The 26,295-nt window shown below is 45.3% G+C and overlaps 1 protein-coding gene across 1 annotated transcript; it reads left to right on the top strand.

Annotated features, from left to right (window-relative positions):
• Positions 1-277: 277 nt before the first annotated feature.
• LOC110496209 (ETS domain-containing transcription factor ERF) lies at positions 278-26,190 on the top strand. The gene is made up of 5 exons (XM_021571979.2): positions 278-832; positions 17,740-17,974; positions 19,934-20,046; positions 21,014-21,900; positions 22,007-26,190. The coding sequence occupies exons 1-5, from the start codon at positions 811-813 to the stop codon at positions 22,565-22,567; spliced, it is 1,818 nt and encodes a 605-aa protein (XP_021427654.1). The 5' UTR covers positions 278-810; the 3' UTR covers positions 22,568-26,190.
• The last annotated feature ends 105 nt before the right edge of the window (positions 26,191-26,295 follow it).

Below are 26,295 nucleotides of genomic sequence, written 5' to 3'. Positions count from 1 at the left end.
CCTGGCAACCCTGCAGTAAACTAAGTGGGAAGAGTATCAAATAACCACTGACTATGATTTGATGCGGTTACATATTCGCGGCAAACGGGATACATCAACATTACCGGCGGCGGTGGGTCTCCACAGCAACGCCGTGTGGTGTAGTGACGCCAACCAGGCGAATGGCAAGTAGGCGTAAGCTCCTTCCCAGGTCCGCGTGGGCGGCCCCGTGTGGTAGGGAGAGCGAAACACGACACCCCTAGAGAGGAGGGGGGGGGGGAGGGGGGGGGGGGGGGGGGGGGCTGGGGGTTGAGAATACGGAGTGAGTGGAAAAATAAAAGTCTGTAGAAAGAGAAAAAAAAACGTGGTTCCATACTCAGATTGAGAGTTTTTCATGCGATGTTTTGACTGCTGCAATGACGATGTGGAAGATTCGACCATTGCAACATTTTAATGCGGCTAAACTGATTAGCTAAAGAATTATAACAAGGCATTCCCCCACTATCAGCACGACGGACTCAAAGTTCAACGCCATGCAGTGCTGACGAGTGGGTTTATACCAAGCTAGAGCAACATTCGTCTCTACGGTTTGTGAAAAAGAAAATACAAAATAAAGTTAGGAGCTCAGAAGTAACTAGGGAACAGTAGGGGGCCTGGGGGGTTAGAGCGCATGAGAACAGAGGGGTTTAGGCTAAGCTTAGAAACGGAAAAGTTTTCAAGCCAGCGAGGAATTTTTCGATTTTAATTTGTCAAGAACAACGAAGGCTGGGTGTCCAATACCACGCTAACTAACAACCAAACGGGAAACTTTCTGAATTGACCAGAGTCACCATGAAAACCCCCGGGGACACGGGTAAGTTACGATCATGTTCGCGGACCAACTATTGTCCGAATGGAACTCTGTGTTCCTGTTGTTGTCCACTGGAAGTGCTTGATACTTTATGGCGCTCGACTGGCGGTTGTTATTGTTTCACGTAACAACACAATCACAACTGGATCATTTGGTAATGGCAAAATGATCAACTTGTAATTATGTACCCTTGTGTGATCGCAATGACCAATGGTTATCGTAAATAACTACTGATTTAAGAACTCTGCGTAATGAGACGTTGAAAAACCCAGACAGGCTAGGGCGCTAGGCTAATTAGCTAGCTGATTGCCGCAATTTCCTACTCGAGTCCAAGCAGAGCTAGCTAACTCGGCGTGGAAAGTTTGTAAAATAACCACGCAAAACCATTTGCTCACACCACTGTGTATTAGTTAGCAAACAGCTTACTGTGTCGGTGTCTGATAGCTAAGTTTACTTGGCTATTATTCCAACTAGTTAGCTAACCAACTCTCCAACTTCCACATTTGACTAGCTAGCTAACCAATTCCCCCCAAAATGGACATTCCTGGCGAGTAACATTTGGTGTTAGCTAACGTAACCCTGCTTACGCTATCAAACGGACACAGACCTGTTAATAAACAGTTTGTTTATTTGTTTAGTTCTCCATTACTTAACTATTTACCAGGGTTGCTAGTTGGGCATGCCAGGAAACTCATTCGACATTTAACCACCGCTTTTCAACGTCATTTAATTATTTCCAGCACAAAATCAATGTCTACATAATGTGTGAACGGCACATTTCTACGTTTTGTAGAAAGATATAATGTTAAAAAATAAAATAAAAATTCTAGCCGATTACATCAAAAGTTAAACCCAGATTCGCGATGACGTTGGGGAAAATAAATACCCACCCTCTGACTAAAAACGTTGCAGGTTTTGAAAATCACCTTTTTTCTTAACTTTTAATCCTACCCTGTGATGTCAGAGAAACATTTTTTTAGGATCTTTATCTTTTTAAACCACATCATATAAACGTGCAATTTTCACATATGTAGTAGACACTGATATGGTGCTGGATATAATGAATGAGGTTGAATTCATATTTGCTTTTATTTAATTAGTTAACAAATTCTTATTTACAATGACGGCCTAGGAACAGTGGGTTAACTGCCTTGTTCAGGGGCAGAACGACAGATTGTCAGCTCGGGGATTAGAAATAGCAACCTTTCGGTTACTGGCCCAAAGCTCTAACCACTAGGCTACCTGCCGTCCCAACTCAGGCACAACTTTTATAGGAGGGGGGGGGGGTCACTGTCTACTGGTGTCCTAGTAATTAGTTACCAGTGTACTTAGTAACGTTAGTACTTGCTGCCAGCACCTGCCCTCGCTGTAATGTTAACATAACTACGGGAAAGCAGTACTCGTCGAATGACACTGTCTACCGGTGTCCTAGCTAGCTACTGGTGTCACCCCTGTCTGTTTCATCTCTTCTTCTTCTGTGGGGTTTATCGATGGTTGGCATCCAACGTTATGGTGCATTAACACCAATAGAAGTATAAAGAACGCCCGGAATTGCATTCCGCAATCACACTCTGAGTAGGTCTAGTTGGCAAGATCGATTCCCCTCTCTCTGGTCGAATAGAAATAAGTGCATTGCCAGCGAAATCATGTTCACATGCATTAAACCATTAGCGGATTATTCCATTCCCCTCCCCCAGTCTCGGGTACACCCACACATGAAATAACTTATTTAGAGTATGGGACTGTTTTCCATACGAGTTGGCTCTATGTAGGTGTACCTTTTCCCCCACCTCATTTGAGCTACACCTCTCATTTGGGACATGGCTTACAGTTGGTCTCACACTTGCAAAAAAACATTTATGCTTGATCACATACTATTTTCCCATAAATAGAATGCCCACATTTCTGAGTTGTCCTGTAGCGTCTAATGAGCCAGAAAATGTTGGGATTTAAATGAGGCCTATTTGGAATTCTAGGAGATGTTGCTTTATGTTTGCCACAACACAAACTCATCCTGTCACACAGCAAATATTACATGATATTTTGAGGAGTATGGACACCGGTTGCGAGGTATCCTACATACGGGATGTGGGAACTGGGAAGCTGAAGGGTCAATGTAAAATGGGGATTTTGTTTTCATACACCAAATGGTATTGTGGCCCTGGGCCTTCAGTCAGCACCCCACCCAGGATCCTCTAACATGCAGGAATCCAGGTATCTCTTACTCCTCTGAAAAGAGACATTGTGGGAGGAGCAGTTCCCCCCCCCGGGCAGATTTAGTGTCCCTAAGTAGTTTCATGGCGTTCACTCATCTGCACTCATTGGTTCAATTTGTTCCCGAATGTTTCAAATCTCGGGAATCCATCTTGTAGGCTAAGCCGCTGTCCTCCCACATCTTTGTGTAGCAACTCTGTTGTCTAATAACTGGATCGTTATGCTGTATGGGAGTTACTTTGTGCTACTCTTCATTAGTATTGTAATGGAGACTGATGCCAACATTCCAGGAAAATATCATTAGCATGAATTTGTTTCTAAATAGGCAATGGTATTCAGGCACGTATTTATGTTGTAGATTATAGAATGTCACATAGGCTTACATGGCTCTCGAATCCACATGATAGAGACTGAAGTCCAATGCATAGGTCTATAGTACATCTGTCTGTTCCATTCTGAACATTGCACGCTCCCGGCTGACTCTGGCCCAGGTGAAACAGCTCAAAGGTGCCTTGGCATCTGTCAACAGCACTGGGATTCCAGTTCTATGGGTCACACTCCACACTGCATCCGACCAGGATGCAAGCAGTCTGGGCTGCTAGCTCCTAATTTTCCACTTGTGTTACTCATTATATCAACAAACCGCCACATGTGCGACGTCACAGCTGTAGCCGGGCACTTTTTGTTGTCTTCCCCAGTGTACGAAGTGAAAGGACCCATACACGAGGAATTAGCCTGCATAGGCCACTGCAAGTGACTGCTGGGGGTGCTCATGTTTGTCAGTGGGAATATTCAACATGGTTCCCGTCTGCATTTAAACGACATGAATGTCAGGAAAGCAAATTAGTAAGCATAGTGGGTTGAAATTGTCCTAGGCTCTAAAAGAGAGGCTTTCTCAACAGCATATTCCCAACATGTTGACTAGGCCAAGCTGACCAAGTAATGGATCAATGTTATTGAAAACCCTTAATAAGCAGGTTATGATGGTGTCGTCAGATTGGAAACCTGCACCATCGCAAGTGAACTCCGTACTCTGACCCGTGATGATGGGAAGATAATTTTTTTTCCTGGAAATGTGCTTTAGTTATTACCCCTATCGTGAGGAAAAGAAAGCACACCAGTCCCAGGTAATACTGGTAAAACAAAGGCACGCGCCATAGTTCATTACCCACTGAATACAGTAGACTATTTGTACTACTACAGTAGGGTTGCTCCCCCACTCGGCTCCACGCTTGAAAGGCTCCTGCAGTGTAGATGAAACGCCAGGGTAGCCCAAGTGGAACCAAAAAATAGTCGGGCCGCTGAGCAGATAACATGTCAGGGTCTCTATCTGTGAACACCTGACAGGATGCAGAGGTTCCGGCTTCTTCACAAACTCCAAGAAGGAGCTTGATGTGACCAAACCAATTTAAGTCAACTTGGGTCCATTTTACTCTCGATGATAAGCATATCTTTCTAGAATGACATGAATTCTTATGCTTATGTTTTGTGCTTTTCTCCCCCATTTGAAATCTGTTGAACAGACTGTTTTTTGTTTTTTTTGCTTTTTTTTGCTTTCAAATCTAGACATTTGGTCTTCAACTGACATTCCGAAGGTTTAAGTCTAGCCTAAATCAAACAGGCCTTATCAGTGAAAGATCAACTTTGTCCTGTACTATGACACAAGGTTTAAGGACATATTATGTAGAAGGTTTTTAAAATCTTCAAAATCATTACCAAACCCCTAATCTAAAATACAGAATTGAATATTTAGCATAGATATGCTAACTTTTCTCTTCTGAGCTGGAATGTTACCATCAATGCCGTTGGGCTTCACTTAATCAGATGGTACGGTTGTGTTAGTCACTGTGTCAAAGGGACTAAAATATCTGACATATCAGTTACAAAGTATCATATTTGGTGTTTAACAGATCTGTACATTGGTACATTTTTCTAGTAAAATGTTTTTAAATGCGAAAGTACTGTTTGGACAAAATATTAACACATCACGTCATTCACCCATGGCCATCTGTGTCCCAGTGTTTAGCCAAGCTGTCAAAAGTGCAGGTTGCTCTGTCCTGTGGCTTGTGGACGGAGGGGAGCAGCCTGGGTGTTTTGTCTGCTCCAGCCCTGGGTTTGGTGGGAACCCTGAGGTTTTGTCTCGCCTGTGTCTGTCAGAACTCGCTCTGAATCCCTGCGGCTTTGGCTTTTCCACATGAGTGTGTGGTAGTGTGTTTTACTTCAAACTAATGTTTGTGTTAGTGGTGTACTCTGTGATATTCTAAAGTGCGTCTCTGTGAACATGGGCGTGTGTGAAGGCTGAACTGGTGAGAACGCTGCTGTGTGGACCCCTCCTTTCTCACGCTACTTCACACAACATGACAACTTGCACCCGATTCTTCACCAGAGCAAGATCAAAGCAGGTAAGGTGTGAAGAAGGAGAAAGCTGAAGGGGAAGCCTGTTTACAGGCTGTGACAGAACAGAAGGGAATCTCAGCCCTGTTCCTGTTAGTCATCAAATGGTTCCATCTTATCAGGGGAGGTTTGAAACTCCTTCAGTGTGTCTGTTTTCTCCCTCCGTCTCCTCTCCAGTTGGTAAGCTTTACAGCCAGAGACCACAGCTCAGAGTTAAGTAAGCGGCACATTTGTTATTTTCCCTGACTCGACTGAGAACCCCCCCCCCCCCCCTTCTATCAGACTGATTGTACTTACAAGAGCTAGACTCAGGGTAATGAAGATTTACTCTGCATTTATGTGTTCTATGCTGAACACACACACACACTCTCACACAACAGTTTATTACGGGGGCCGGACCCCCCACATACCAGTTAAAATGCTGACGTCTGTGTTGCATTACATACACAGACCCACTACACAGACACACGCAGCACACTCTCAATTCTCACGCTAGTGCTGATGTTGGTTGCCATCTTTGTGGTGACGCCACATTGACTCTCTCTTATATTTCTACGCACCCGATTTAGTCTGAGGAGGATCCAGTGCTAATGCAATAGGACTTGGATTTAACCAAATTAGGAAAATGTGAACACCGAGATGGTTAAAATGGCCACCTCAGGCCCAGTGTTTTTGCATACATCCTATCATCAATCACAAACAAGTAGATGTGTTGCATGCCCCACTAAAATAAACCATGTAGCTTTCCTGAAGTTTCTGATTTGCGTACAGCCTACATTTAGGGCTGGCACAATGACCGTGTAACCGGCGGTTACGGGGGAAGACCTTCATCAGATTAAAATACTTTCTTTTTTTTTCGGTGGGTGGATGGAACGAGCAGCTTACTGAAGACAGGACGGCTGGACTTCGGTGCCAATGAGTTTGTTTCTGCTGAAACATGGACTCTACAACGTGACGCCGTTACACGTTGCAGTAAGCCTGTATGCAGGCTGCCTGAGACCGATCTGTGTAAACATCATTAATGATGCCCTGATATTGACAGCTGACTGTAGACGGGACGGCCGGGCTTTGGTGCCATTGAGTTTGTTTCTGCTGAAACATGGACTTTACAACGTGATAACATTACAGTTACCCCTATATGCAGGCTGCCTGAGACCGATTTGTGTAAACATCCTTAATGATGCCCTGATATTGATCACGGCAAATAAATTACAGCAAAATGCTTCCATATAACCTAATCTGTTGGGTATTAGTATCAAGTCAATTTGAAGCTAGTTCTAGATCATGAGAGGCCTGAGTGGAAGCACTGTACTGCCACCAAGACTCTACTATCACTAATGACTATGAATATGAAACTTTTTTTTGTCTCTATGGAAATATGGAACATTTAAAGATGCATTAGCCGTCAGTGGAGAGATTGGCAGCTTCAGTTCTGACTGATTTATCTCGTTCCCTTGGTTTGGTGGTTTATTCTGGGCTGTGGTGGAGGGAGCCCTGATGTCGACTGTGCGCTAATCTCACAGCTGGAGCCACCAAGTTGTCGTCAGCCGCTGTCTGTGGTTGTGGAGAGAAATGAAAGTAAAGACTGTCTGGAGACCTAACCTCAACACAGAACTTTGTAAAACTGGGCAATCTATCCGTTTCTCTGATTCTTCCTCCCGTTTCCAGCCCCCTTTCCACTGCGTTAACCCACCCTGACCACGTATTTTTTTTATCGCTTGCATTTCCTTGATCTTCTGCTCTGTCTAGGCCTACGTCTTCATCTTTCTCTCACCGACTTTCTGAATGTCTCAATGTTAGCTCCTTGTCCTCTCTTCCATGTCACCTTTCTCACTCCCCCTCACTTTCTCCTGCTCTGTTTGCTGTTACTTTCCCAGAATCTCTCCCATCATCCTGCAAGTCTTGGTGTTTTTGTGAACTCACAAACCTGAGATTTCATACGTCTTTGAGTGAAGTTTGTTGCGTGTGCCGTCTGACGAATCGAAGAGACAGAATTGGCTTAGAAGAAGCCAGACACTGCTGCTGTCTACAGAGGCCAAAGTCCTGTCTGCCTCCAACAGAGCACAGGCCAGACCTCTAATCTGTGCTGCCTGGATGCATAGCCGCGGGAATATGTTTGGGGGTGGGGGTGCTGCGTTTTTTTTTGTTGCAGACTTTGGGAGGAGGGGTGCAAGGGGGGAAAAAACTTTGCCCGCCCTACAGACGGCTTTATAGGTCCGCTAATACAGGACTAGTAAAGGCCCAGTGCGCTACTTTTGGGAGATCTTTCTAAACAAAAACAAAATATTACATTTTTATTCCAATTTTCTTTTTTCAGGGGGTGCAGCACCCTCAGTACCCCTACTTCCCACGGCTATGCCTGGATCCCCCTGAGTTCAGAAGAGAACTTTTAGTGCACCCCCCTCCCTCCTTCACAGAATAAGAATCTGAAGAGAGCCAGGAGATAAACTGTGTGCCTCAAATTATAGGACAAATAACAGGGGAGCAGGGGATAAGATATAACAGACTGAGATGAGCGAAGAGTTAAGACAGTGGAACTTACTTGCATTTCTCCCCATGGAATGCTTGTGATCCCTAGTCTGCCACCAAATATCCCGCACCAGAAGCCAGGCCCCTGTAGCACCACCAGTGACTTGGGCCCAGATGACTGACTCTGTCTGTCACCCACAGGGGGCTGAAAGGACCAACTGTGCGAACGGGCCGATCTGGGTCCACCCCACTGGGAGGCTGTCTGGACTGACCAGTCAGAACCCACTTTCAGACCACTGCCCTCTGGATAGACTCATTTCCAAGTCACAGCAAGGATGCTTGTCTATGAGGAAAAAGCCAATCAGAGCTGACTTCTTTCAACAGCATGCCCCACTTTCCATAGGCAGAGTTACTCTCTGGAGTAGTGGGGATTTAGACAACACATGGTCGTCCTCTCACTTGGACATGACCTGATTTTGTCCAGGGGTCTTGCACATTACCCTGTTAGTACCATCCCAGAGCATGGAGGGAAAAGCCTGCGCTAAGCCCGGCTCACCCAACCGACCCCTCCATGTCCCCTCTGATCACTTCCAGGTCTTCTTCAGGTCACTGCCTCTACTCTCTACTCAGTCACATGGTTCACAGCGGGCTTAACGGTCGATGGGATGATAAAGCTTAGATTAAGGATGTGCAAATACCTCTCAAGTGGAATTTTTATTTATTTATATTCTACCATCCTCTTAACACTAGAACCGCTGGCTCTCGAGCCACCCCCCCCCCCCCCCCCCCCCTCGTTCTGACTTACAACATTCTAACAGTGTAATTAATACATTTCATATATGCTATTGCAAAAATAATAATTTGCCTGTGTTTCTAAAGTTCTTTGGCAATATTGTATTTAAAAATAAATAAAAAAGTTAAATAACACAATAGCATTTTCATTAGTATGTTACTGTAGGCTATATATATTTAAACAATAAGGCACGGGTGGGTGTGGTATATGGCCAATATAGCATGGCTAAGGGCTGTTCTTAGGCACGACGCAAAGCTGAGTGCCTGGACAGAGCCCTTAGCCATGCTATATTGGCCATATGCCACAAACCCCTGACGTGCCTTATTGCTATTATAAAATGGTTACCAACTTAATTAGAGCAGTAAAAAATAAATGATTTGCCATACCTGTGGTATGCCACGGCTGTCAGCCAATCAGCATTCAGGGCTCGAACCACCCAGTTTATAAATATATACAGTACCTGTTAGAAGTTTGGATACACCTACTCATTCAAGGGTTTTTATTTTATTTTTTAGTATTTTATACATTGTTGAATACTAGTGAAGACATCAAAACTATGAAATAACACATATGGAATCATGTAGTAAACAAAAAAGTGTTAAAGAAATCAAAATATATTTGAGATTCTTCAAAGTAGACACCCTTTGCCTTGATGACTGCTTTGCACAAATAAAGTGTAAAATACATTTAATTGGTGCAGTGCCATTGTTACAACTATGAAACAGAAAGCATATGTGTTGGAATGCGGTAAGAGCTTTTTGTTATAAAAAAATATATAATAACAGCCACCAAGAAATGTGCTATTTGACACGTGGTCAAATGATTACAACCTCATTCAGCCTAAACATCATTATAAGCGCCAAGTGTGCTTGATAAATACTGAAAATCAGCACAAAAGCAATAATGGCATCATAATGAATGTGTTGATTATGGCAGCAGTCAAACAAAGTCAATTATTGTCAGCTTGTCAGCCAAGTAAAGCATCTTCACGCAATAGCATCAGTTGGAGCATGCCACATAAACAACCAAAGCTGGTGGTGGCGTTTCATTTGATGGTGGAATTTTGAGATTTTAGGGGCAAGGCTATTTGGCCTTCAAGAGGTGCCCAATCTGGCACCAAGGCCTTTAACCAAAATAGCCAATTTAAATATATTTTAAAAACACTAGCTAATCTGTTTTTAAAAACAACTTTAAAAAACGTATGTAGATAAATAATTTGCCTGTCAAAGTGTAGGTGATAAATGCATAATGGCTATAGCCTCACATGTCAGCATTGGTGTGGACATGAGGGAGGCGCCAGAAAATGTAGTCAGACTTTTCATTTTATATATATATATACAGTGCCTTGCGAAAGTATTCGGCCCCCTTGAACTTTGCGACCTTTTGCCACATTTCAGGCTTCAAACATAAAGATATAAAACTGTATTTTTTTGTGAAGAATCAACAACAAGTGGGACACAATCATGAAGTGGAACGACATTTATTGGATATTTCAAACTTTTTTAACAAATCAAAAACTGAAAAAGTGGGCGTGCAAAATTATTCAGCCCCCTTAAGTTAATACTTTGTAGCGCCACCTTTTGCTGCGATTACAGCTGTAAGTCGCTTGGGGTATGTCTCTATCAGTTTTGCACATCGAGAGACTGGCATTTTTTCCCATTCCTCCTTGCAAAACAGCTCGAGCTCAGTGAGGTTGGATGGAGAGCATTTGTGAACAGCAGTTTTCAGTTCTTTCCACAGATTCTCGATTGGATTCAGGTCTGGACTTTGACTTGGCCATTCTAACACCTGGATATGTTTATTTTTGAACCATTCCATTGTAGATTTTGCTTTATGTTTTGGATCATTGTCTTGTTGGAAGACAAATCTCCGTCCCAGTCTCAGGTCTTTTGCAGACTCCATCAGGTTTTCTTCCAGAATGGTCCTGTATTTGGCTCGATCCATCTTCCCATCAATTTTAACCATCTTCCCTGTCCCTGCTGAAGAAAAGCAGGCCCAAACCATGATGCTGCCACTACCATGTTTGACAGTGGGGATGGTGTGTTCAGCTGTGTTGCTTTTACGCCAAACATAACGTTTTGCATTGTTGCCAAAAAGTTCAATTTTGGTTTCATCTGACCAGAGCACCTTCTTCCACATGTTTGGTGTGTCTCCCAGGTGGCTTGTGGCAAACTTTAAACAACACTTTTTATGGATATCTTTAAGAAATGGCTTTCTTCTTGCCACTTCCATAAAGGCCAATATACGACTGATTGTTGTCCTATGGACAGAGTCTCCCACCTCAGCTGTAGATCTCTGCAGTTCATCCAGAGTGATCATGGGCCTCTTGGCTGCATCTCTGATCAGTCTTCTCCTTGTATGAGCTGAAAGTGTAGAGGGACGGCCAGGTCTTGGTAGATTTGCAGTGGTCTGATACTCCTTCCATTTCAATATTATCGCTTGCACAGTGCTCCTTGGGATGTTTAAAGCTTGGGAAATCTTTTTGTATCCAAATCCGGCTTTAAACTTCTTCACAACAGTATCTCGGACCTGCCTGGTGTGTTCCTTGGTCTTCATGATGCTCTCTGAGCTTTTAACGGACCTCTGAGACTATCACGGTGCAGGTGCATTTATACGGAGACTTGATTACACACAGGTGGATTGTATTCATCATTAGTCATTTAGGTCAACATTGGATCATTCAGAGATCCTCACTGAACTTCTGGAGAGAGTTTGCTGCACTGAAAGTAAAGGGGCTGAATAATTTTGCACGCCCAATTTTTCAGTTTTTGATTTGTTAAAAAAGTTTGAAATATCCAATAAATGTCGTTCCACTTCATGATTGTGTCCCACTTGTTGTTGATTCTTCACACAAAAATACAGTTTTATATCTTTATGTTTGAAGCCTGAAATGCGGCAAAAGGTCGCAAAGTTCAAGGGGGCCGAATACTTTCGCAAGGCACTGTATATGCTTAACGCCAGTTAACTTCTAAAGGAAGGATTCTGATGACATAAGCCCAGGGGCGTGGGCCGAATTGATTTGGTGGTTAGGGTTTGTAGTAGTAGCAGCCGCAGTAGCACCCCGCATTGACCTACTGGTCACTCTTTGTTAGGAGAGAAAGGCCCGTGCCTGTTGCGCACAAAATCACACACCTTGCGGTATGAGCGGAGGCAGAAAACATGTTGAAACTATTTAACCATAAATGTAATTGTTTAAAACCTGGGTGTTTTTTGTTGTTGTCATTTTGTGAGGCATGTCTTACCTTGTTTCAAAGTAGATTAGTCAAATTCCAAACATAGGAATGTCAAGGGAATTTATTTTAGAAACACTTCCTCAAGTGCCATTGAAACCAGTAGGCTATTTCTCTCACGTTCTATTGGTTTTCAAATAACTTTATTTTGTTGTCCAGCAGCCATGGTCAATCCTAGTCATATTAGCAACACGTGCTAGTCGTTACATCCGTAGGTCTTCCCTCTTTTTCTAAATGTCTATTTTTTTTAGTCTCTGTCGCATAAAACCGCTCGTATTTGCGGTGGGCTTTTTGAGAACCGCGTTTTCTCGCTAATTGCATTTTGGAACATTTGCGTGTGTCGCCTACTGCCGTGTGCGCATTGCTGTGCTTATAATGTGAAGAAGTAATATAGTTTATCAACATTTCAAACTAAACGTTCTGATATGTTACATCGGACGACATCAAGTTTGTTTGATGTACAGTGGTTGTATGAGTTTGGGATCTATCGTCCCGCAATGTACCCAGAGTCTGTTTGGGATCTTTATTTTTTTGTCATGTAACGAACGACAAGCTGACCAATGGAATAGGTAGGATAACTAAACGTTTGTACTATCGGGGGGGGCGCAAGTGCTTTTGCTGTCCGTTACTCATCTTGTTGGCTGAGGAAAAGTAAATGTGGACAGTTCTTCTAACATCAATGTGCACCCCGGGAATTCGATAAGAAAGACGCGCTTGTGCGTCCCAATGTGTCTGTCTTGTACTTCGGAGCTGCGATGCCCGAGAATCGTGTCCTTCTCATGGCATTGCCTTATAAGGATTGAGATACCTGAGAGCGCAATGTAAGTGAGAGGTAGCTTCGGAGCACAACGATTGGCAGCCAGGAAATGGGAATTATAATTATTATATTCAGGCCAAGGGCATTAATGGCCAATTTGGCCACAAGACATGGAATTGTTTTAGGGGGCCTTGCGGCCACACAAAGTTGCATCCACGGCCTTGTCGGGCGATGCCGCCAGGAAATTTGAGGCCTGCTCAGTGTGCACCGTTCAGGTGTTTTTTTTTTTTAAAGTTTTTTTTTGCGCGCGCCACCTCTGGTGTCGGTTCAGGCTGAGGCTCAGAATCAGAAGAATAATCATCAGGGATGTCATGATTCGTTCCTTCCCCACCCTCTGAGCATTTTCATTTCGATTTTGTAGCACCTCTATAACTGAGCATCTGCATCCATTTGTCTTAGTCTTCTTGCCATTGTAAATGACGCACGCTCTCACTGTGTACTCCGAGAATACTGTTAAGGCTGCTTAGATTCAGTGGACTGATATAGGGTTCATACCATTTTAGAGATTATAAGTGGAGTAGGTCAATACAATAGAATGGCCTGTTCTTCATTCACAATTAGTGATTACATAATTACATCGTTCGCTTCTCCTCACTCTTCAACTCACCTATTCTCCCCCCTTTCCCCCATCATACTTTACTTCATTTATTTAATCTGTTATGTGTGAAATTTAGTTTTGGTTCCGTTCCGTTTCGTTTTCCAGGAGAAGGAGAGCAGGCCCTACTGTTGGGAGGAGGAGGGGCAACGGGAAAATCATAAAAAAATTGACATGCCATCCTAAAACTGGTTGTAACTCTAGTTCTGTTTGTGATATTAATTAAGATTCTAACAATGACCGTGTGTTATATAGACTTATTTAGGAGAATTAAAGGACGGAAGGGGGCATGACTTTACAAGTGCCAGAGTAATACATTTTTTTAAATTCATGAAGTCCAAATGACTGCTTTAGCGTTTCTAGTGTTAAGGGTCAAGCTCGGTCAAGCAATTCCTACTCAAGTCTTCAAATTGGTTGATGTTTATCAAAGATTCTAACAAATACTTTATAGTGAATTATGAGTGTTCTATTAGTTGCTAATAATATACGCACAAATCAAGTTTATTATGGAGATCAACTCCATTTCCTAACCTCAGGTTTCCAAGACTAGTATTTAGGATGTCTGTCCCAGGGAACTATTGCTGAGCGTTGAGGGCCTGCACAGGCGTGCTCATAAACACTGGCTCTGTGTCCTCTCTGCACGGGACAAGGCCTGCACTCATACTCGACAGTCCTCACATAGCAGGAAAATTGGCGCAAACACGCGCCCTGTCTAACCATCTAAGGCTGATTTTTTTTTTTTTAATCACAGCTTGCACTGCACGGAACTCTCCAAGACGCGTCTGGTTTCTGTCTGGGCAGAGTTGGCCGTCGCGCCCCGGGATCCATTACACCGTCGCAGTCCAGTCCCTACGACTGTCCAACCACCGTCATGCTCCAACTTGATTTCGTCTCGGTGGCGTTGACATTGGCAATTGTTGATGTAAAGATGAAGGTAACATATCGAGGGTCTGCCGTGTGGAGTCGCGTCTTTGTGACGGTACTGCCATGACAACACCACACAGCCCTGTCTTTTTTTTTGTTTTGGGCTGCTACATTGCTTGGGGTCTGGTGCACCTGCATGGTGGCTGCTGGATGCATAAACATCCCAGAGCTTAGTGCATAGGGGGCCAATCGCACACAGCAAACACAACCAATGTATAGCTTATTCCCTTTGCGCCTTATATCTTTGGAAAGGTCACACAGCCTAATATGCCTTTTTTTTAAACATTTTTATAATGTACTTATTAAGAGCCAGTGAGAGATTTTCCGATCTCTCTTCTAGTCTCTTTCACAGTACTCTGTGCTGATTTGAGTTTTTCATGCCTCCACTCTCTCTCTCTTATGGAACAGTTGACTTCTAGAATCGGGAGAGGGGTGAAAGTTCATGTGGTGCACCTGCAGCTCTGACTGGCCTCTTTGATCTACATCGGGGTGGGGTGTTTTTCCTGTCTGGGTCCTTAGCCCCTCCTACACTCGATCTGTTTTTTTCTGTCTTCCTGGGTTTTTAAGTTACCCTTCCTTGTCTCACTATTAATGCTTCGCCCCGGGACTCTGACATTTTTTCATTTTATTTAAATAGGCAAGTCAGTTTAAGAACATTCTTATTTACAATGACAGCCTAGGAACAGTGGGTTCTGCCTTGTTCAGGGGCAGAACGACAGATTTACCTTGTCTGCTCGGGGATTCGATCTAGCAACCTTTAATGAGTTGGTGTTGATGGCAATGTCTTTAGGATAGGGAGCTATTAGCCCTCAGGCTAGCATGAGTCAATGTTAGCATCCACCTTTTTTTTTTAGCTACAAGACGTTTTAGCGCTTACCTTGTTTTTTTATTTGTGTGTGTTCACCCTCTCAATGCACCGTGGCATGTCCCCATTGAAGTTCAATGGAGGGTAGTCCAGTGGTGATGGACTACTCACTCAGAGAACAAGTCCGTGCCCCCTCCTACCTCCCTCTGTGTCCAGGCAGCCGTCACTAGCAGACGGAGGCTGACCTTTTCCTCCAGCTAAATATAGAGCCAGCAAAGAATAGGAGGAAGGGAGGGAAAATGGGGGGGGGGATTGATGGAGGGAACAGGGTGAAAAAGAGGCGATGGAGCCCCTGGTCTCAGACCAGCAGGCGTTCAGGACAATGCACGAGATGACTATCTGTTATTTAAAGCTACTATTATAAACACATGACGTCATACGGCCGCTAACATCAAGTAGCCGTATTGAAATCCTCGTATGAAAAATGGTTCTCGTTTAGAGATCGTATATTTCTGTTGGAAGGGAAATTAGGGTGCCTCGAATAATGGTCTCACACTCTTGTGGTAACCATAAAAATGCACTTTTTTGTCCCTACTCCTTCAGTTATTTCCTTTAGAGACCCAGGGGAAATGGTTGGACAACTGTTTCGTCTTACTGACCTCATACACCTGATGTTCGTCGGATCATTATGGCCCCGCTACATGACTCTCCCAGGTATCAGCACACCACACATGGGAAGTGATGTGTGTTATTATGGCGCGTAACCAGGGTTGTGTTTATCCGTGTGTAATTCCTGTCATAGTTACTGTCACCCGCAGGATCAGCAGCAGTCCCACCAGGACCACTGGTAGTGAGCACAGCAGAGCAGGAGACGGGCTTGTAATGGCTGTTATGCTGTGTGTGTGTGTGTGTGAGCTCCCGCATCTGTCTAGAGAGGAGCAGCGTTGTGAGTGTCAGTGATTTGAGTTAAGAGATTTGTAGTATGTGACGGACACGACAGTGAATGTCGGCTAAGGGACAGCAGAGCAGGACCGCGACCTTTCATCAGTGAAACCACAGATGACAAGTTCTCTTTTCCTGTGATGCCTCCTTCTCTCGGTCCTCCCTCGCTCATTTAGTCTTTTACCACTTTGCCCCCCCCCCCCCCCCCAAACACTCTCTGAACTTTAGATACCTTTTTTTAATTGAATTACAGTTTTATGTTCAGTGTGTTTCTGGTGTTTTATTTATAGAGCTAAAATGTCCTGTTGCTAAGCAATGGTGTCAGAGGGAGCGAGGGAAAGAAAGGGATGGCAGCGCGGAGGGGAAAGGCGCGCTCCATGTGAAAACTGAATGACAAACAAGAAGAGGCCATGAGTCAGCACTGACGCACTCTGTGGGCATTGCTGCTATTTGTATGTGTGAGCACTCTTCTCCCACGCATGCACCCACTTTACCTTTTCTGAACATGTGTGTGTGTGTGTGTGTTTGTTCAGTTTGCTCACTCGCTCTCATTTTATATGCCCCTGCCGGGCTTTACATGTGCTTTGCCACCAGCTTCCCAGCATCTGCCCAAGTGGCACAGACCTTAAAGTGCCTCCATTGATCTGGCCGCTCTTGTCGTCGTTGTGGGAATTATACGCTTATGCTTTAGGAGCTGTGAAGCGTCGGCTTGCCATCAGAACCATTCACTGTTCTGTCCAATTCAGACGAGACAATTGAAGTAGTTCAACGGTTTAGCCTGTTATCCCTATCCAATTACTTTGTGAGTCACGTGTCATAGGCTTTTATCTGGGCCACTCGCAAAATCGAATCTTCCTTCCTTCATACAAAGAGTTTTTTTTTTTTTGTGTGTGACAAAGGGCATCGAAGTCCCTCTGGTGCAGCAGCATTTGACCTGGAATGAAGGTTTATAGTGACAATTGTGGACTTTGGCTCAACAGGTGGTTCAATGGGGCAATAGGGTACCAGTTGTCGGTATTGCTGTTTGTGTTCTTATCTCAGTGTTTACTCTAGTATTCTAGATATGATGTCCTTCTGTTTTCTATTATAACATAAATGCCTCTGGTATGTACGCCGTGGTGTGGTTTTATCTGTTGCGCTGTGCCCATGTGGTTCTCTGAGGGCGATTTCTCGGCCTGCTTCCTAGAGCACATCTGGTCCTAATGAGGTGTGTGTGTTTGTGTGCGGGGGGGGGGTTTATGTCTCTGCCTGGCCTTGTGTTGAAGTGGTGTTGAGTCTTTAAGCACAACCTACATCTCTAAAACACATACTTGCGCTCCCTGTTCTCACGTGTGTCTAATGCTCGTTATAGCTTTTATTTTGTCTTCATACTCAAGGCCGTTTTGATTAACGATAAACATGGAACTGATACGAAAGCACCAGGCCTGTACAGCTTGGATTTTAAACTCAAACAAAGTTACCCGCCCCAAAAAAACAACATTTTTGGGGGGGTTTGAACACTGATCCCCCAGTACAGCTCTGTAATACTTTGTTTTATCCAAGGTGACTTGGTCAATAATCTACATGTGACCTGTCACCTGGAGATCAAACCCACGACTCACAAACCCTTTGTCGACTCTCCACTACCAGCCTTTCCCTGTTGCCTTTGTTCTTCGCTCCTTCATCCCCAGCATTTGAACACTACACCTCCATATAACCCCCTTTCCCCTCCTCCCCCCCCTCCCCAGGGTTTGCCTTCCCCGACTGGGCCTACAAACCCGAGTCGAGCCCCGGCTCGCGACAGATTCAGCTCTGGTGCTTCATCCTGGAGCTGCTGCGGAAGGAGGAGTACCATGAAGTCATCGCTTGGCAGGGCGACTACGGAGAGTTTGTCATCAAGGACCCCGAAGAGGTGGCCCGACTGTGGGGTGCCCGCAAGTGCAAACCGCAGATGAACTACGACAAGCTGAGCAGAGCGCTTAGGTAAGAAAGGGGAACAACTATCGACTCGACTTAGGGATTCTGGGTATTGTAGGATGAAGAAATGAAGTAAACGGGTCTCTCTTGCAAAATAGATTTAATCTAAGTGTAACAAACCTATGTAAATACAGACCTGAAGTGGGGGGGAATCTGTAGTCATAGTGGGCTACAGTGTGTTTAACCTTTTACTCCAGCCTAGCTCTAACGCACCGGACTCAACTAATAGCTGTTATTAAAATACTGTTTTTAGCTGATTTAAGACGGGCCAGAACAATGAGAGCTCTGGAGTGCCCCCCCCCCCCCTGTTTGTTTTTCAAAGAGAAAGGGAGGAGAACAGAGGAGAAAGTGGGAGCGCGGTTCATCACGACTTGTTGATCTCGGATGTACGTCAAGGTCCCTCGTTTTAACGTGACCGCTCATTTAGACAACCTTGTCTTTAGAAACACACGCTGCAGAGCACACGTGGGAAGCCGAGAGCTTTTATTTAGTCGGCAGTCTGTTCTCGCTCTCTTTTTTTCGCTCACTCAATTTCACACACACACACACACACCACACGCATATCTCTGGCTGCCACACACTGGCTTGTCAGCGTCACCTTCATGTCGTAGGTTGGTGTGGGTCAGATAGTGCTCATCCTACCGATAACTCATCACAGCTGCTTTCTCTGCCAGTCCTCCTCCATCCCATCTGCGCCTTGTCGGTTTGTTTCTATGGTGTACCAGTCTCCTCGACCGGTCTGACCTAACGTCTATGGTACTTTCTTCTGTCATAAAACTCTGCAATGAAAGGAGCTTTTTAAATTCTGAAGTAATTGAAACATGGCAATGTTCTTCCCTCATTAGGGTTTAGGATTGGATTAGGGGCTGCTTGGGCTGCGAAGTGTGTGTGTGTGTTAGTGTTTAGAATGTACTTTAAAGCTGTGTCATAGAGGCAGTAGTAACGTTAGCTCTTTGTTTGAAGTGAGTTCAATTGTTCTTCAAAGCACCGTAGAGCAAGCTTGAGCCCTTGTGTGTCCGCATGTTTCTCCCAGCTCTCTCTGCTTGTGTGTGTGTGTGTGTGTGTGCTTGCTTGCTTGCGTGTGTCAACTCCAGTAAAGTCATTCACCGTATCACGTGTGTGTGTGTGTGTCTTCCTGGCCTTTCCCCCACGTGTTCGAGTGCTCTCTCTCTCTCTGCGCCTGTGAACATTTACGTTCCAGTCCAAACCTGTCTCCACTTCACATCTATATCAAAGTAAGCACTAGGAAGCCTCCTACTATTACTGCCATTTAGCGTGTGTAGGTGGGAGCCCTCTAGTCATAGTGGTAGCCGCTGCAATCGGGAGAGGCCCTTCATCCATTGAGTCCTCACTGTGCCGGCGCGGGAGGTTCAGCAGTGAGACGAGCTAGCTACCTTTGGTTCACCGGCCACAATGGCTGAGGACTTCCTTCCACTCCTAGTGCAACTGAAGTCCTTAGACTGAGTCCATGCGTGTTCATTTGGCCATTGTTTGTAAAGGTTTGTCTCATTGAGGTGAAACATTCTACTATTCTCCAGTGTGTGTGTGTGTGCGCTCATTACGTTTCGTATTGTCATGGTTACCGCACCTAATGATACCCTTAGATCAGGGCCCTCCAACCCCGTTGCTGGAGAGCTACCGTCCTGTAGGTTTTCACTCCAACCCTCATCGAGCCCACCTGATTGCAGTCGTCTGGTTGATAAGCTGAACCAGGTTGGAGGAGGGTAACTCTGTAGGAAACAGGGTTGGAAACCCTTGCCTTAGATAAATAGCAATACAATTACATTGTAATACAATTACATAGTAATGCATTATCTATGTCTTTTTTTGGGGGGTGTTCTGCGTATCACACTCAGTAGGACCACATAATGTGGTGTCTTTGTGTGCCATCAAATCTATTTCATCCTTATTTAACCGTGCAAATTGAACAAATAGCGAGTAACCGTGTAAACCTTGACCCCGCAGATATTACTACAACAAGAGAATCCTCCACAAGACCAAAGGGAAGAGGTTCACCTACAAGTTCAACTTCAACAAGCTGGTGCTGGTCAACTACCCCTTCATCGACATGGGCTCTGGTCAGTACTCTGTCTCTAGTCTGGTTGAAAATCCACCGGGAGACCATCACTGGCACAGTTTTAAAGATACTATAGATGAATACGTTGTAAATGTCCATCATTTGGAAGTCTTAAAGCACTTCCACAAAGTCCTCATATGCATTTACTGACGTCTGATCGTTGGGAGATTTGATTTCTGTGTCTGTCCAGTTATAAACGGTTTTAAAGGCTAGCTACGCCAATACAGAGCCCTAATGTGCCCGAGAGCCTAACACGTACTAGCGCCATTTTGTTGTGGAAGCGGCTACAATGACTGACAGGTAATGACGTGGACTAAATGCTTAAAATACTCTTCCATCTCCCGTCAGGTTTATGTAGTGGAGCGATGTTTGCATATTGCATATTTGTTTAAATGCTTCATATCAAGTGTTTCCTCTTTTTTTTTAGGCCCCGGGGCAGTAATCACAGCCACACAGTGTAAATATGGCACACTCGAAGCCTGATACCACGTGACATAGCGTTTTGCATGGAGTTTTTATTATACTCCCTATGTGATGTGGTCTGGGTTTTGACATGTTTTGATATAGTGGTCACACACACCCATGCCTCTCCGACGTTAACTCACTCAGCGGTTTTAGGAAAATGGAGCAGCCCGACTCGTGTTTGTGATGGCAAAAAGAATGACTTTCCAATATTTAATTTTGGCACGGGCGAGGATGCCAAGAACTTGTTGTGCGCCACAATTTGGTATCGCAGGGCAGAAAAGGGGAATGTAACACGTGAGCAGTGGGTTTTCTCTCTCTGTCTCGGTCTGTGATTCTGTGTACAGTAACTTTTACTCTCACTCATCTGCTTTTTCTGACTTGGTTTCACTTTGACTCAGAAGGAGAATCAGTCACCCATTGCCTCACACTAACTGCTCGCTCTCTGTCTCTGTCTCTCTTTCATTCCTACCCTCTAACTCACTTGTCCTGTTCTCTGTCTCCAGGTAGGGGAGTCCCCCAGAGCGCCCCTCCCGTGCCGACCGGGGGCAGCCACTTCCGCTTCCCCCCCTCCACCCCGTCCGAAGTGCTCTCCCCCAATGAGGACCTGCGCAGCCCGGGCGTGTTCAGCAGCGTGGCCCGCCGTATGGGCCGCGGCTCTGTCTCCGACTGCAGCGATGGCACCTCCACCAATTCTGAGCTGGAGGAAGGCGTGGGGGGTGAAGATCGTGGCGGCGTGGGCCCCGAACGGGCGTTCCGCGGCCTCCTCCACCCCCGCCTCTCCCATGACTCGCTGTTTCGTGCCTATGGGGGACCCGGCGGGCTAGGCCGTCCCCCGCCCGGCCACAGGGTCCACGGTGACCCCATGTCTCCGTTCCCTGTGTCCCCACTGCCGGGCCCTGGGGGCCTCCTGGGGTCCACTCTGTCCCCAGCCCTGTCCATGACCCCTGGCTCCCACCTGCCCTACACCCCGTCCCCCTCCCTCAGCCCCATGCTGGGCTCCCACTTCTCCTTCAACCCGGACGACATGAAGCGCTACCTGCAGGCCCACCACCAGAGTGTCTACAACTACCACCTCAGCCCCAGAGCCTTCTTCCACTACCCCAACATCGTGGTCCCCCAGCCCCACAGGCCTTCTGCCGCCCCTGACAAGCCCATAACAGCCCACCACCATGCCCCGCCCATGCCCCACTCCCATTCGCTGCACCACCATCAAGGGGAGGAGCAGCACCCCTCGCCCTTCAAGTTCAAGCTGCAGCCGCCTCCACTGGGGCGTAAACAGAGGGACTGCTCCGCCTCCTCTACCGGTGGGTCCTCCTCCAGCCTAGGCTCCTCCTACGCTGCTTTAGGGCTGCTCTCTAACTCCTCCTCAGTGGGCCCTCCCAAAATCAAGGTGAGCCAATCACTAACCAGAATCAAGGTTTGCCTGACTAACCCCTAGTTTAATGTAAAAAGAGATGTGTTCATCAATGACTCCTCTGTTGACTCTTGTTGCCTAGGTGGAGCCCGTCTCTGACATTGAGTCCGATGAGGAAGTGGAGGTGACCGACATCAGCGAGGAGGACGAGCTGCTCGACGACTACGAGGGCGACGTCTTCACCCCCCCTCATCCCACCAACGGAACCGCCCCTACCGCCATTACCAACCTGGGTGCCATCGCCGCTGACGACCTGGATGAGGATGTGTTCAAGACCCCCGCCGCCCCTCCCATGGGCCCTCTGACTCCCTCCCTGCTGGGCCTCAAGAGCGAGCCAGGCCAGGGACCTCCCATCAGCCCCGGCGGCACCCTCTGTATCCCCCTCAAGCTGCGCTTCAAACGCCGCTGGAGCGAGGACCAGAAGATGGAGGCCTATGGCGAGCGCGAGGAGGCCGAGGATAAGAAAGTGCGGGCGGAGAAGGAGGTGGTGGAGGAGCCGGCAAGGAGGGAGTCAGAGAATGGGGAGGGGCCAAGGAGAAGCCCGTCCATGAGTCTGGGGGCTCCTCCGGCCCAGCGCAGGGCCAGCTCCGAGCTGCAGAGAGCCACAGCCCAGCTGTCTCTGGAGAACCACGGAGCATGTTGAGGCAGGGATACACACACACACACAGAGAGAGAGAGACGATCTCATGCCCATACCTACATACACACTCGCTCATATAACCAAGCTTACGCATATACACAAGTGCCTGTGCGGAAGGCTTTTTTTACTCTCATTTTGAACTGATTTAATAGTGAACATTAACACACAGCTCAACATGCTGTGACTGAGAAACTAAGGCTGGCCATTAGATATCCCCTCTAAACGGGCCTAGTTCCAGGATCCATCCCTTAGACCTGTACGCTGCCTTAAGGTGCCTCCATCTCCCCTCAACATCTCCTCCCAGTAACGCCCTTAGCTCCTTAGCCTTTTATGTTGCATCAAAACAGATGGGAAAGAGTCCCTTCAGACCCACTCTCCCAGAAGAACCTTAATATTGCTGACACTGGGGGGGGGGGTGACATCACGACAATGCCTTCTACCTTCAACAGACTTGAAAAGAGATTACAGAAGTGCTTGTCTTGACGGGGACCGCCTACCAACTCTTGTCAACTGTTCCATCACCTTTTATGACTGGGAAGGGATCTCAGGATTCAAAACAGAGACCTCCTTGTCCGCGTATGTCAGACCTCTTCGACAGGGACAGACTTAAGACTGAATTTGTCTGAGTGAGCCCTCCTTTTCACCAGACGCTCTTTGATAATCGTCTCTCCCCAGACTTGAGCATAGGGACAAAAACCATAATGGCGTGCAGATCTATAGAGGACGTGGACGGACTGACTGGAGACCCCCCCCCCTTGTCTCTTATGGCCTTCCTGTCACTCAAGTGTTGATTGACACCTACCATGGCAACAATGCAGTACCCAACCCAACCAGGCCTTAATGGACAGCTTTTGGGGACCCTACAAGACTTTTGCACAATCTTCTAAGAAGAGCGGATCGAGGAAATGGGTAGTTAGTCCGCGCTTGAAATGTTGTTGAAATATTATCTTAAAGGTCTCCTTTCCCCTCGTTTAAGCCGCTCCTGTTTCTCCCATAGAGGGTGCCTCAAAAAACAAAAAAAAAGGACCGTATTTGGGGAGATGCGGTGGGGCATTTGCAGTGAACGGAGGGTTAGAAGTACCTCTGTATATACAATGTTCTTGAACCGAGACTGAAATTAATAGATTTTCCCCTCCCGCCCCAAGAAAGTATACCATGAATGCGAGTACCGAGGTGATATCAGGCAACTTCACAAAGCCTTTTTAGTGACATTTGAACTTTGCCCGTTTTAATGAACAAACCGGACAAATTGAGATTGTGCCTTTTTTTTAAACTGACAGGTGACTTAAAGGAATTACCCCTGCCAAATAATGTGCTCACACTCTCCCACACACAGACACAATGTTGTTCCCTGGCGTTCACACTCGTGTAAAAAAAAAAAAATCTCATTGTTAACTCACATGGTACCTCCCCACAAACACACACACACACACACACTTCTGTAGAAGCCTCAAGAGCATACCGTACTGAAATGAGTTGGTGTGGCGTGGGAACAGACCGCATACACTGATTGCCACTTTGCCTTATTTGTTTTATACCATTTAAGAAACAGATGCTGAATAACTTAAACCAATACTACACATTTTATTTGAATATATTAAATACAAATGTTATATTTCCAAAAAACGTATAATTTGATTATGAATCAGGAATTGTAATGGTAACTATATGTTGGGCATATATGAGGGAGCCCTCTTCTCTCCTTGCCCCTCTTGACTGTGGAACTGCATTGAAAAGGGTCCTTGTGCAAGAGGAATCGGAACACGGTTCTGTTTGTACTATAAAAACAAGTATTCTGTTTAGGGGTTGAAGGATGGTGAGTGTAAAGGGACAGTAAATGAACAAATAATGGAGAAATGTTAGATCTTGGACCCTGAACCTCAGCTTTTACGACCAGGCTCACCCCTTCTCGACATCCCAAATGCTCCTGGGAACACAGGGACTAGAGGTCTACTGAACCTGCCTTTTGTCTTGGACCATGAACTATACTAGGAGAATGCATCAGCAACACTCCACCACCTGTGTGTACACATGTGAGGTAGACCTGGTCTGCTGAGAGGGGTGGAAATGCGTAAATGCGGCTAACCTAGAGTAAAAGGAAGGTGACATCACTAGCGACATGATTTCCCACCCCCGTACTAGTCCCTCTGGCTTTGTAGACGCTTAACCAGAGAAACCACCACCGCCCAAGCAGGATATGACATCACAAAACCTCGGAGAGGGACTTCCCGTAATCTGAGAAAACGCTTTGCAGGTGCCATCTACTGTGTATATGCCCCTCCAGCTGGGTAACATAACAAGATCCAGGCCAAAATAAGACTTGCCCAGAGTTTGTTCATAGCGCTAGTGTGGCGTGAGTGGGTGTCTAAGCAGCTGTTGGTGTTGCCTTAAGGCGTCCGCATGCTTCCCAGCAGAAACCGTTCAGAAGAGTTTGTGGATTTATTATGCTAACATTTTGTTACATTTTGGACTTCGGTAAGGTTTTTTCGGCTGTTTGGGCACATTATATTTTTTCTAGAAGGAAACCGACGTCAGTAGCTGAAGTCTATGCCCCTTCGGTGATTGGTCAACAGTATGGATTCTTCAATAAAGTCTTAGTTGTCATTCAAGGAGAGACGACTCATTTTCATGCACATTTTTTTTTGTTTAGAAATACTGCACCCACTTAGTTAGGTTTAAAATTGCGCGACTAAGATCTTCTCTGCAAAAACTTCAATTAATTACATATTTCTTGAGTTATTCTGACTACTTTGAGGAAGTGTATACTGGCTACGGCATCTCAAAATGGACAAACCGTACTATTGCCACTTTTTTTTCTTGTTTTTCAAGCGAATGTCTTTAAGGGAGTTTTGCGAACACAGTCATTCGGTTCGGGACCAGTCAAACAGAAGCATGCTGATGCCTTTAGCCACCCAGCTAGTCTTTTGTCCCACCTTGCATTGTAACTGACAGCTGCCTTAATTGTTGCTTAGAAAGAAACATTAAATCACCATTTTTTCCCTACTATACTTTTCCCTCAATATCATCATTGCTGTTTATTTTTCAAAATATATTATTACTGTCATTATTATTATTATTATTATTATTATTATTATTATTATTATTATTAACATGATTTACTATTTGATTATTTTGTACCCTGGGCCTACCTCTTTTCCATGGCTATTTGAATCTCTCATGAGTTGTGTTTTATTTTTCAGTATGTATTTTCCAAACAATGACAACTCCTCCATCTTACACTTATCTGAACTAAAATAGTAGTTAAAACTTCAACTAAGCTGGTTGTATTTGTAATTGTGGACACATGGAAAAGAGGGGCTCACATAATCCTATCACATTACCTTCGTTTTGAAATATATTTTTTGGTCTTGTGTATATATATTATTTTTCACTTTTGGGAGGACTCTGTGAGGAAAAAGATATTGTATTATTTGAAAGGTGACCATCTCTCTCCCTCTAACCTCCCTCTCTCTCTTCGTTCACTCTTCTCAGCGGTTATTTAACACTCAAACTGAGAGATGAGACTCCATGCCTTGAGGAAGCATACCTTCTGTTTCTCTTGTATTTTTCACCCCTTATTTGTAATTAAATTGTAATCAGGGTTCATTAAAACAGGTAAAAATTGACAAGTGTCTGTGTTTTTTAATAGAGGACTTACACGTGAGTTTATTACATTAGTTAGTCCAGGGCAATGCCTTTGTACCTGTGAATGTGTTAGTCATAGATATAGA

Source organism: Oncorhynchus mykiss, chromosome 18 (assembly GCF_013265735.2).
Source record: "Oncorhynchus mykiss isolate Arlee chromosome 18, USDA_OmykA_1.1, whole genome shotgun sequence".
Taxonomy (NCBI): Eukaryota; Metazoa; Chordata; class Actinopteri; order Salmoniformes; family Salmonidae; genus Oncorhynchus; species Oncorhynchus mykiss.
This window is presented reverse-complemented; position numbering and strand designations above follow the sequence as displayed.